Source organism: Lipophrys pholis, assembly GCF_963383615.2.
Source record: "Lipophrys pholis genome assembly, chromosome: 18".
Lineage (NCBI taxonomy): Eukaryota > Metazoa > Chordata > Actinopteri > Blenniiformes > Blenniidae > Lipophrys > Lipophrys pholis.
In genome coordinates, this window is record NC_137646.1 from 12,916,811 (window position 1) to 12,929,968 (window position 13,158).

At 39.9% G+C, this 13,158-nt stretch overlaps 1 protein-coding gene across 3 annotated transcripts; it reads right to left on the reverse strand.

Annotated features, from left to right (window-relative positions):
- Positions 1-303: 303 nt before the first annotated feature.
- On the reverse strand, positions 304-9,124 carry il13ra1 (interleukin 13 receptor, alpha 1). Of its 3 annotated transcripts, XM_080486608.1 has the most exons (10): positions 8,875-9,124; positions 7,074-7,216; positions 5,813-5,939; positions 4,707-4,806; positions 4,358-4,551; positions 4,128-4,264; positions 2,955-3,078; positions 2,773-2,860; positions 2,610-2,691; positions 304-1,271 (listed from the first exon to the last, which is right to left on the reverse strand). In XM_080486608.1, exons 1-10 carry the CDS (start codon positions 8,945-8,947, stop codon positions 1,179-1,181), a joined length of 1,161 nt encoding a protein of 386 aa, XP_080342734.1. In that variant the 5' UTR covers positions 8,948-9,124; the 3' UTR covers positions 304-1,178. The 3 variants fall into 3 exon arrangements, with proteins under 3 accessions (XP_080342734.1, XP_080342736.1, XP_080342735.1); XM_080486610.1 differs by lacking the exon at positions 2,773-2,860; XM_080486609.1 differs by lacking the exons at positions 2,610-2,691; positions 2,773-2,860.
- Between the last annotated feature and the right edge of the window lie 4,034 nt (positions 9,125-13,158).

Below are 13,158 nucleotides of genomic sequence, written 5' to 3' on the forward strand. Positions count from 1 at the left end.
TATATGAAATGAATATGCATGTAATGGCCAGAAAGAATGAATCAGCCAAATTAGCATAACAACGTCTCAAATCGCAAGAAAAAGTAAACGACTGAAAATACCAAAATGCTGAAACTGTTACAATTAAAACAGGTAAAAAGGAGGCTACAATGACTAAATATTGCCAAAACAGCTAAAATAGCTGTAAAGCTATTTTTTTTTTTTTTTTTTTTTAAATACCCAGCAAATCTGATGAATGAAACAAGTTGAAACTTTTAAAACCTTCATAGTTAAGCTTGAACAGTGAAAGTACAACCTGTTTTTCATGAAAGATCAAGTTTATTCAAACATCACACTCAGCAGCACGTGTGGAGCACATGCTGGACCAAAACTGAGGAAAGTGATGAAGATAAAAATAATAATAATAAACTGCTTCTAATGGACGAAACAACTTCTGAAACCATTAGTTTTAAGCTTGAAGAGTGAATGTACAAGCTGTTGTATAATCTCAAAAAGTAGGAAGGAACTAACACAAGAGTAATAAGCTATTGCACAAGATATATATATAAAAAAAATAGATTCTTCTAAGCTGTGTCACTCCCACAAGATTTTGAAATTTTCTTACCAATTGTCTCTGTGTTTCTTAACTTCTTTCTTCAAGTGAAGCGGCTTGAGAGATGTTCATTCTCCAGTAGTTACACTTTGCTTTCTACACAGTGTCTGTCTATGTCTGTGTTTAGAAATGCTTGTTAATGCAAAGAGGTTAATTAAAAAAGTCTGGCGTATTTATATATATATATTGTATATTACAGATGAGAAAACATGGGAAATATTTTTGCCGTCAATCGATAATCGGAGAACTCCAGCTACCAAATGGTTGAAGAGTTGAACTAATTGAAAACTCCGTCAGACTCCAGATATAGTCACTGCACCAGCAGGATTATGTAAAACCTATAATAGAATAGTGCCTATCTCTTTTTCTTTTTTTATTAAAGCACTATATTAACGTTATATGAACTAACACCGGAAATACTGGCATGTCTGGTGTGTCCCGATACAGATATCTCATTCAGAAAAAACTTCCTGGTGCCCGACTCCGTCGACACCACAGCGTGGTTTTAGCTGCAGCAGCTCATGAAGAAATACGGTAGCTGCCGTCATTTTCCTTCTTCCTTGTTGAAAGTGAGATTTGACGGGTGTCAGCAGTTTGCTCTGCTGAGTTGCGGGTCGAGCACCACTGAAATCTTACATTCCTCTTCCTTCACCGGGGTGTAAAAGTTGTAAAAAACGTTCTGGAGAAAAGAAGAAAAGGAGAACAGAATGTGAGCGTCAGAGCGAGTTGGACTTTTTTCATGAGCCAGTGGACTGCAGGTCTTCAGCGTGACTTGAGTGAAGAAAAATAAACTGGTTAACTGGAGCCGTCGTCACAAGGTTTGACTGTAAAATGCAGGGGTCGAGCAAAACAAAGGCAGAATCCTCACATACAAACATTACAACCAAAGAACGGTTTTCTCCTTTTCGCCACCTGGAGTACCTTCTTTAGTTTGCTCACGGAAAACTCGTGTACAACTCACATATTGGCGATCACACTAAACAAACTGTCGCCGTCCTTATGATTTCACACACAATTTATCAAAATATGGACTCATAGATCGCTGCCTTTTACTGCCTCACACAATGAAAGAAGTTCACGTAATAAACACACATCACAGACGGTATTTGTGCCAGTGTTGAGTGAATCTTCTCAATAACGCGTATTGTTTGTATTGCGCTTTACAGTCAAAGATCTCAAAGTGCTAAAAACAACAACCGAAACTAAAATCAACGATATAAAACACCAGTAAGCAGCAATACAAATCAACAAGAGCTGCAAAATAGGAACCTTTTCACTCCCTTTTTAAAGAATCCATGAATTTATCTACTTTATTTGTCTCAATTATCCCAGTTTGTGTGGAGGGGAGCTTGAAATAAAAGGCAGCGTGTCTGCAGCGTCATGTTGGAATCATTCTAACAGCAAAAGACAATCGATAAGGAATTGGGAAAAATGGTTGCATTTGATAATAGTTAAATGATTAAAGGAGTCGTCACCCAGAAATCACATTTTTGTTCAAATGTTGTTCAAAATCTTCCACAAGGTTTTGCTTGTGCTCCTGTGATGATGTCACCACAGGAGGCTAATATCTTAAACCCTCCTCTGTTAGATTTAGCTGCTAGCAGTTAGCCACGAGCCGCTAACGGAACTAATATCAATCTTAGAACCCCATGTGGTTTTAAAACTCCGGGGTGCGTTGCTCTACGTGGCTCCACCATTTTTTATCTTTTATGTTGGCAAAATACTGCTATGCTATCTCTCTGCTCTCGCCATGATTGACAGTTGCTGCGGCCAATCAACACGCGCCGAACGCTCAAAATCTCGCACGCTCACTTGAGAGGAAGTTGCGGTATGAAAAAGCGTCAGATTAAGTTCAATGTTTAATTTAATTGCATCTTTTAATAAATTTCAAGAACTGATTTAAAGACAATTCAAAGGAGACTGGATACGTGAGAATACCAGGTGTGTTCAATACAATGCCCGTTAAATAAAGGTTAATGAAACATCACTCTTGAGGAAAGAAAAATAAATGTGTCACCTTCGTGTTGTTGTTGTCGTTTGAAAATTCGCTGAGGTAATCTATAGGCTCTGGCACTTTGGGGAAGATTGTGGCCTTGTTCCTGTTTGGAGATAGTGAATTATACACCACTGGAGAGACCAATGAATAGAGACAGCAGCGGAATGAACGGGAACGAACGTACTTCTGGAAACACACACAGATCAAGGCCACCAGGGCGGCGATCATCACTGGAACGACGCACAGCACGATATACAGCAACATGTCAGCATCTTCATGTGAAAGTCAACACATCGACGAGCTCAGATTCATCAGTGTGTGAAGACGGAAGATAAATCCAGAAAGATTAAAACAAACAACACGTACCGAAATGCTTCCAGTCGCCCCACGGCGTCACTCCACTCTGACTCTTTGCTCTGACGGCGATGCTGTTGTGACAGCCAGAGTCCAGGACCAGCAGGTATGACGTTTCTCTTTCTATGGCTAAAGGCTGAAGAAAACCGAAGAGAATGTGCATCATTCACTTAAATAAATAAATAAAAAAGTCCAGACACATTACTTATCCCCCCCTGACACACACACACGCACACACACACACACACACACACACACACACACACACACACACACACACACACACACACACACACACACACACACACACACACACACACACACACACACACACACACACACACACACACACACACACACACACACAACCCTCCCCCCGGGTCGTCTTGTTTGGATATGGACAACGTCCCACGACTCCAACTTGAGGACAGAGAGTTTTCCCAGAGGACAGTTCTCAGACTGAAGTGGTGTCAACTCAGGCAAACCCACACTGTAATAAAAAATGAGTCGGAAGACCTTCCACCAGCACCGCGTCTTTAATTACTCCAAATATTCGACTGAACAAACTTGAGTGTTGCGCTTTAAATCGGTTACTCTGTCAAACAGGCGCTATAAAATTTACTATTACTATTTTAACAGTTTCAGCTGTTTAAACATTCTGTTTTCAAATTGTTTTAATTATTTTGGCTTGTTAGCTATTTGTATCTATTTTTGGTCATTTTAGCAGTTTTTTATGGGTTTTTTCAGCAGTTTCATTGTAATTTTTTACCACTTTATTGCTTTTTTTGTTGCTATTTTAGAACTTTTTCATGGTTTGTACTGTTTTACACTTTAATGCTATTTATTTATTATTTGTTTTACCTTTTGAAGTCAATTCACCCGCTAAAAAAAATAGATTTTACCTGTTTCCATTATTGCCTTTGAGCACTTACAGCTTTTTCAGTAGTCTTTTTCATTACAATATAGTGAATCCACATGAATAATATTGTCAGATATTGAAAATTTCGTAGCATTACTTAATTTCTGTGTAAAGGTTGACTATATATATATATAAATGTCTTTATAATTCTGGTAGCTGTGAAATCAAAATTTAAAACATTTCATTCAGTTTTCTAACCAATTTATGTCCTCCAACAGAAAAATGAACTGAAAGACATTCAAGAAGCAGATTGTTGTGTCTCTTACCTCATGTGTCACACCACATTCAGTGTAATTTATTTGAATCATCCATCCATCTGGAACTGTGATATCAGGAGGATTCCAGCTGATATTGAATTTGTTGCCACTTTTTGTGACTGTCCAATCTACCAGAGGTGGTCTCACTGTCAAGAAGAAGACATCATGGATGTTTTCTTCACTGCAAAAGCGAAAGACATTTCAACAAGAATTTCGAAAATGGATATTTGCATATGCACCATCATCTTTCAGGCCTCTCTTGAAGGTGTTTCTGACCGGCTTGCTGTTCAGAGTTCCGTTGAATAGGACGTAGACAACGTTACAACTGGTGGCCTGCAGCTCACAGCCAGACTTCACGCCGTCCGTCAAACTGTACGACGAGCACTCCTGTAAAGCGAATGGACCGGAGTCCTCGCCACATTCGTTTACTAACCTAGGACATAAACAAGGAAAAGCAAATTCAATGGAGGTGATGGATGGCATGAAGGCTACGGCTCAAAACAACTGGTTGTAGCAAACTTTATACAAAATCCACATTGTTACTTATACTTCTCTTGTTTATCCACAGAAACAGAACAAAAGTCGTACTGATAGTAAAATCCAAAGTCTGGAGGGAGTCTGACTGGTGACCACTGGCAGCGAGCATTGTGTGGAGAATACAAGTAGCAATCCAAGTCCATCACCAGCTCTGAGAGGAACACAAACACATGCACACACCTTGAAATACACACAACAAAAAACACTTTTTATTTGCAGACCAAAAGGAGTCTTGTCTTTACAGTTCAAAGTGACGAATGTGACATTTAGGCCCCGTTTACATGACAACGTTACGCATCGTTTGGCATTTTCGCTTCGAAAAGGCTTCGTGTTTACACGGCAACATTTTCAAAACAATGCCTGTTTACATGGAAACGGCAGATATTATACTCTTTTCTCCTGATCCAGGAATCCCTTTTTTTGACAAATCATTTTCAGGATCTCTTCTTTAGTTTCGCTGCTGGCGGACTTAACCGCGATGGATCTCGGGGGGAAAAAGTCGTGACTCATTACGCGATGTTCTCGCTCTTTAGGTATTTTAGCCAGAGGCTGCTGCAGTTTTTCCCAGAGTTCCACAAATACTTCCATCGATGTGGAGCTGTCCTCCGACCCTCCCTTTATACCGTCAATTCTTATATTCTCATATCTTGCTTCTTCCCCCTTGATCCATTAGCTTAGCCTCCAGCGTTTCCTAGAGCTTTAGCAGATAGCTCGTAGCCTCCTTCAGCCCATGTCCTCTGTTCCTGAAATTCGCATTTCGGCCTTGTCAATTCTGCTGTTGGTTGCCTTAATGTCTTCTCTCAGCTCTCGGAGAGTGTTGGCGTTTTTCTTGTCAAAATTGTCTCACTTGCAAGCTAGCCATGTTCGCATTCACCCTCAGCTCCCCCGCGTCAGGACGGACATCTGTGTCGCCTTCAGCCCACTCCTCCTTGGCTGTTTGAGCTGTTTTGCTTTGGGCTTGTTTTAAGGGCCTTTTTAATATCAAACACTCTTATTAAGGAATATCTTGATGAAGCAAAGCGTTTTTCTTGATGACCGCGGCGCTCTGACGTTACGCTGTTCCTCCAGATGAATTGTATTCGATGGAAAAGGGTAAAAGCGTCTATTTTGGTCAAAGGTTGGGTCAAAAGAGAGGAAGTCTTACTCATTGATGTTACCTGGGTAGGAGATGTTGAAGGCCACCGGCTCGCTCTTTGAGCCTTGACAGACTGTGGCAATGTTCCAGTGGATGGACCCTCCCTCCATTATCAGGAAAGGAATGTTGACGGGAGACTTTTTCGGCTTCTAAACATCATCAATGGAGGTAAAAGAGCACCCAGTGAATCACATGAAGCATCCCAACACCCAGACATGTGACGAAGCTGTGGACCCTCATTTAAATTCTTTGAAATAAATGACCGTATGAGTCAATTCTGTCAAAGAATGTGTCTTCAAGAATGAACATTTCCTCCTATAGGCCTTCCCATCTACAGACTTACAACTTTCTACATGACATGAAAAACTCCTTCTAGTTGCTCGGAAGTGTATTCTGCAAAACTGGGTCAAACCCCCACCTTTAATATCACTATCTGGTACAGGGAGATCTTTAATATCCTCCCTCACGAAGGCTACAAGCTACAGTAAAGAGTAAAGACCAATTATTTTTAACAGTTTGGACACCTTTTCTAAATTATATACCTGCAGATCTTGGAAATCTGCTGTTGAGCGACAGACAGTTATTTTGAATGGAATAAATTCTCCCCCTTTAGCTCTCAAACTATATAATGGGTTTTGATGACTTGTTGCTCTTTACTCGTGATTCCATATTGCAGACTGCAGACAAACTAGAACTGTCTCTTATTTTACTAAATCTAGTTTTATTAATCTATTTTTTTCTTCTCTATCTAATTATCTTAAAATTATTGTTGTATTATTACTACTGCATTCACTATTGTCATTAGTTGTTTTACTATCATTACTGTTCTGGTTAATTGGACTATATTTTGCATTTCTTCTTCTCTTTCATGCTGTCTGATGGGTCGCGGTGTGGGGGATTTGTTTCTGTGTGTTGTATTTTCTCTGTGCAGAAAAACAATAAAATACATAAAATGCTCTGCTCTGTCACCACAACGTATGAGACATAAGTCACCATCCATGGCTTGGCAGTTAGCGCTCGGATTAAAAGTAGTGAGCCTGAAGTTTATAATACACATTTTGTTTCTGACGTTGTCGGCAAGTGTAATAGGGAGAAACAGATGTAGGTCATGACAAGACTTATAATGTAACCGTAACAAGTCTAACAAGTTAAAAAAAATAAGCGACACTTGGACGTAGCTATGACGAAACCAGACAACCTTCAGACCGATTTTGTAACCACGATGCACACATGAGCCGTGAGACATGATGAAATGCTTTCCAAAGACACAGGCGGACACGTACTTTTGTGACCGTCGATGATTTGATTGTCGCAGACGCTGCATAGGAGCAGTTGGTTGTTGAGTGCAGTGGAGGATACCAGGACAGGCCCGGGTTGAAGTCAGTGTCCCACAGAGCGGACACATTTCGGGGAGGGAGGACTTTTCCTGAAGTGAATAAAAACAACATGGTAACTCTTTTTTTACTCAGTGTGAACCAGAGAGGCAGGAAACATGACCCAGCTGAAAAAAACAGCTGTGCTTCTAGGAAATGCCTGAGCTGATGTGTCACAATACAAACCCTATAAGCTTGTGACCACAAGATCATAGTTCAAAACCCGCTTAAAGAAAATCAGACCCTTCAAGCTTTATTTAGCCATCATTAGGAGATTCTTACTAACAGTGGCAGTGATACAGTTACAGCCAAAAGCGCCGCTTCCTGTTAAAATACTAGATACTGAGGCTATTACTTGTTTACACGAAGCTCTCAGACCCTGCAGAAATGTGATATGGCTCATGCATGTGTCCATTTACAGTTTTTCTCAATTGTTTACGCACATTTCCTGGAAGCATGCCTCATACTCTCAAAACTCTAGACACATTTAAAACACACACACACACACACACACACACACACACACACACACACACACACACACACACACACACACACACACACAATGGGCGAAACCCCTCAATTCACCAGCAAAAAGACGCTTTACATTCAAAACAATGTTATTTCTTCTCAAGAGGGTATTTTGCTTTCAAATGACACACATAAATCATAATATGAGTAGACATTTAAAAGAAGCAGATGAACATTGACGTGCTCAATGTAAAACACCATGATGAATGGAAAATTCTTCTCCATTCATCATGACTTTTTTTTGTTCAGTGTTGCACTTTCAAGAAATGTGTGTAAACAATTTTGTGTGTAAGTGTAATCATCTAATTAAATGTCTATTATTACTGTTGTAAACTCAATGATCTGTCTCTCATTTCTGTATATTTGTGAATAGGGATGGGAATTGATATGATTTTTATATGATTGTGATTCCATTTTCCACTCTGCTTAAAGATTTGTTTCTTTATTGATTCTCATTTGAATAAAATTAAGAAGAAACAGGTCTACTAGCATCAACTTTGTTTAATTTAGAAGTAACAGGACTTTACAAACCCACCTGTAAGGTCTTTCTGTAAGAGGCCCACAGCCATATTAGTATGAACAGTAAATACAGCACAGGACATGGTAATGTTGCAGCTGCTACTGGGTTGAGATTCACTCCCTTTTCAAGATTAGCAAACGATTCCAAGAAACACTTGGAACAGGTGCCAAAAAAAAACTGGTTTCAATTCCCAACCCCATTTGTGAATTATTCGGACTGTACATCACTGACAGCTTGATTAAAAATACCAACAGTCCATGTCTTTCTGTAGATAAAACTCTACCATATCAGTATACTTCAGTCTTCTGTATTGTTTGAAGTCCACTCATTCTCTCTGTATTTCTAACTCATTGAGTAAATGATTTCTAACCTGGAGAACATGTTGTGACACTATAACAGGTGTATTTAGTCAATTCCGACTAAAAGAAAATATCTGCTTCTTTTTTTTTTTTAACAGAGTCCACTGTAAAAGAACGAAATAGGAAGTTTCATTTCTGGTTGGACCGGGGCTCGAACCCTCGCCCACCCAATCCTCACATTTTCCCAGCCGTGACGCAGCCGACGTAGTGTCACTGCTGGGAAACCCCGAATTTCCGCTCAGGAGAAGTTACTCAAGGATAACAACTACACCGCAACAAGTCAATGTGGGGATTTCCTTACCTGGTTTGCTTTGAACGGTGAAAGACAAGCAGCCCAAAAGGCACAATTGTAAACTTTGTAGCTCCATGTTCATCCCTTTTCCTCTCACATTTGTGTCCCTGGGATGTTGTTGGTGTGAGGAGAAGAGAGAGCCCGTCTCTTCCCCGCCTCTCTGCGCTGCTTTCAAATGTGAAGAAATAAAAACGCAGCTTTCCTTTCCCCTCCAGGCTGGTGGGGGGAATGCTTCTTGCCTGGAAATGGGCGTCGAGCTTCCTCCTCTTTAGACACGCAGACGCACGGAAATACGCAGAGGGAGAGAAACGCTCCAAAGTCGCGCGACAACAGTTTCACTCTTCAGAGTTTGGAGTAAAATCCCAAGCTGTTCTGATTATTATTAAGTGTGAAATCCAGCGTTTCTTCCCAATGTTTTGCAAAATGTTCAGTTTGATTTGATAGATCTTTATTTCGAACATGTAAAGAAAGAAACAACAAACAGACAGACAAGGAACAAGGAAAAAACATCCAAATGAGTTAACAAATGAAGAGGACAAACACAATCCCTTATGTGTCACTCTGGATTTGCATGTTCGAAAATAAGTAGGGAGAAATGTAAATGTATTCAATCCTACTCCTTTGCGTCAGCTTCATTTCAAGTCAAACAACATAATCTTCGTAATTTGACATCGGTGTCATTACATTCATACACCAAAACATCAACGGTTACAATTTTATACAACAGTTACAGCACAACCATCCATCAATGCAACTCCATTAACACACAAACCCTGTAAAAACAGGAGATTGCTCTTTGTTGCAGAATAAAAACTCTTTGTAATGAGTTTGTACAAGTATTTCCCTATCCCTCCATACTGTAGGTTAAATAAGTTAAAACCAGTGAATTATAAAGAATGTAAAGTCATTTCTGATCTAACACGTCTTTACATTTTCCCCAAAATCTTTTTTGCTTTACGCAGATTTAATGATAACTTATATTTGTCAAGTCATATTTTAATTATAGTTCACTCTGAAGTGATTAAGTCTCTCACCAGTTCCTAAAATATCTGCAAATGATACAAATTTCACAAGTTCAGATACTTTGTATGTGTCATTGACGTATATTATAAAGAGTTAAGGTTCCACCATTGACCCCTGGGGGGCGCCACAGGCAATATCCAAATATTTCGAATTACACTTTCCAATCTTCATAAATTTTCATGTTGAAAGAGTTGAGTGTGATGGACTGGTGACCCGTCCTTCCATAAAACAGTAAAAAATAAATGATCTATAATGAGAAAGACTGCTGCATATGTATCCTCACTGAATCAGTATGACTGTTATTCAATGTACCTATTTTTTGATAAGAAAAACTGCACAACAGCTGCCAAAAATAGTATTTCCATGAAACACAGTATTATTGATACGTTGTTACATTTTTCAAGGCTATACTTCAAAAAGCTTTTTTAATGCTGTTTCAATAATGTAATAACTTATTAAATTATTGCCAAAATTATATTATGATATTGTCTAAACTGTTTTATTAGTGTCGGGTAGTTGTTACATTATTGGGTTTATTACAGTTAAGGTGGGCAAATTATGATTCTATTGACCATTATTACATTATCCAGGTGAAGTTCATCAACTCCAAGTAAAGTTTAAGTTTATTTTGAAAGGTCTTGAACATATATCAAGCTTTAATCAACTGTGTGTAATTTAAGGTTTTTGTTTTTATTGTATTTGAGGTGCTGGTAAAGGTTGAAAAGGAAGTCATCGAATTACTCATTTCAACCGTACAGTTGTTTTAGCATAGTTCAATACTTTTTTTGTACATTTAAGACACTAACCAACATCTCTATGCTATTTATACGTACAAGAAACAAAGAAAAATAGATCAAACTCAGACTTTTATCTGGAATTCTGGCTAAAATGGTTTACACCGTGGATTGCTATCTTACAAAATAATTTTCATTTTGAAAACAAAGGAGCCTAAATATGATCCACTATATGGATAGACGGCAAGAAGAAATGTGTAGTTAAAAACTCCTCTCCACCCTCCAACCAGATCTCTATCTCCTCTTCCTCCACCCCCCAGCCTCCCCCACTGCTGCGCCTCGCTCCTCCATCAGCCCCTCCCATCCGCCTCTACCCGCGACGCGCCTGCAGAACAGCACCGTACACAACCACCTGCTCATTCTGCCCGCCGTAAACTCCACCCCTACCTCCACCAGGAGCTCTGGCCTCAAGGATCTCCTTCTAGCTCCTCCTCCTCCGCGGGGCAGATAAAGACGTCACTGATACACATCATACACACCGTATCGAACACAGACTAATATACGGTTTGACTGGCGCTGCCTACTGGAATTGACGTTGCAGCGCGACACCATCTTGGATGGGGCACACGTGCAGCCACAGTGCGTTCATTTCAATGGAGGAAGGTTCATTTCCAAACGCTGTCGGCACCATTCCCGGAATTGTCACACATTAGAACGGCAGCCGTTGTCATGACAACCTGCGATTAACAATTTTAAATTTCTCCGTCCGCCGCCGTCCTGACCTGTGGCTGCCTCGTGTTTCCGACTCTCGTCCTCTTCAGGCTCAGGGCATGTTACTGTGGCACAAGCACGACGTGGAGCGCTTGCTGACCGACCTCGCCAACTGCACCCTGGTCCTGGACGTGGAGTGGACGGTGGAGGACAACGTGCTGTTCGAGCAGACTCCAGAGCATCGCTTGTTGTCTTTCCTCCGTTTCCTGCAGATTCAGTCCATCAAACTATACAACAGCAGTTTGAAGCAGAGCGTCAGTGAAGGTGTTGACACGTGCCGACCTTCTGAGGTAATAAAACCGTTCATTTCTTTTCCTTCTTCATGTTACACTGGTGAAGATGATGGGCCAACTCATCTCCAATGCAACATATTTCTTTTTCTACCGGAACTGTAAAAAAAAAAAAAAAAAAAAAACAGTGGTCAAGCTCTCGGTGTGATCTCAACTCTGCCTCATCATGTATTGACTTATTCTAGTTTTACAATAACCAGAACACAATATACTCGTACAATAGAACACAAAGGCTAAAATAATTACATCTATAACATTACTATATTTACATCCATCCACATATGTTACAAGTCTGAAACAGAAAAATCACAAGACACTCTACCTGATAATCAAATATCTTAATGAACTCAAAATACTCTTGTATTGCTTTCAAAGATTGCTCTTAGTGTTCTTTTAAAGACTCTCAGAATTGCTTATTAAACCAATCCCCTTTTAAACCAATGTCTTTTAACTGTTTGTATTCGATTAATGTTCAATTAAAAAAACTCACTTCAGTAGATCAGTTTAGACACAACCCCCTCCTGGTCCGACACACTGACTCCGTTTCACACCTTCACAAACACGTTTCAACAGAAGCCATATGCACCTATCAGTAGCCAGCCTGACTTCACGTGAACCTCTGAGCCAGTTCCCTGGTTCCGTGATCGCTACGGAATACAGGTCCGCCATCTTGGATTCACAACGTGGTGACTTACTCTCATGCACTCATAAACTTAACGGCACAATCTTTAACTCAACATCGATTACCCTCCAAGGCACTTACAATCTGTCACGACTGTTGGCTATTACTTTGATATAGTTTACAACCCAGCTTACCAGTAAAAACAAAAACAATGGTGAAACGGCGAGCATTCAGCGTGGTCTCAACTCTGCCGCATCGTGTACTGACTTCTTCTACAGTAGTCATCCACTGATGCTCACTGAGCGCCCTCTGCTGGTGAAACCTATAATGCCCTCTATTAAAACAGATTGGACCTTGAAATTATATTAATCAACAAAGTGACCTTGACATAACAACAAAATGGGGGGGGGGGGCACCTATTTCACATTTTAAACTTGGCCGGCCCCAATGAAGAACTCTCGCTGGACGACGGATGAGCAGCTCCTGGATGTGAAGGGTGAGTGAAAGGTTCCTCACTTTGACTCCTCTTCCTCCTACCACACGTTCATATTCTTGTTCTCTGCCTGTACAACACGTGTTATCCAAGTCATGCAGCACCTCTTGCTGGCATGGTTGGTTTGGATCTTTCACAAGAGAATAGTTGGCAATATATATATATATATATATATATATATATATATATATATATATATATAAAACATTTTCAGCTCAAACCCACAAATGACTTTCCAACCAGTATTGATATGAATTTATGGGACAGTTTTTAAGCACATTTCAAGCAGATGTGTTATTTTTAGAGCTTGATCATTGTTTTTCAAGCGATTCATTGCAAAAACAACAGATCAATCCGATA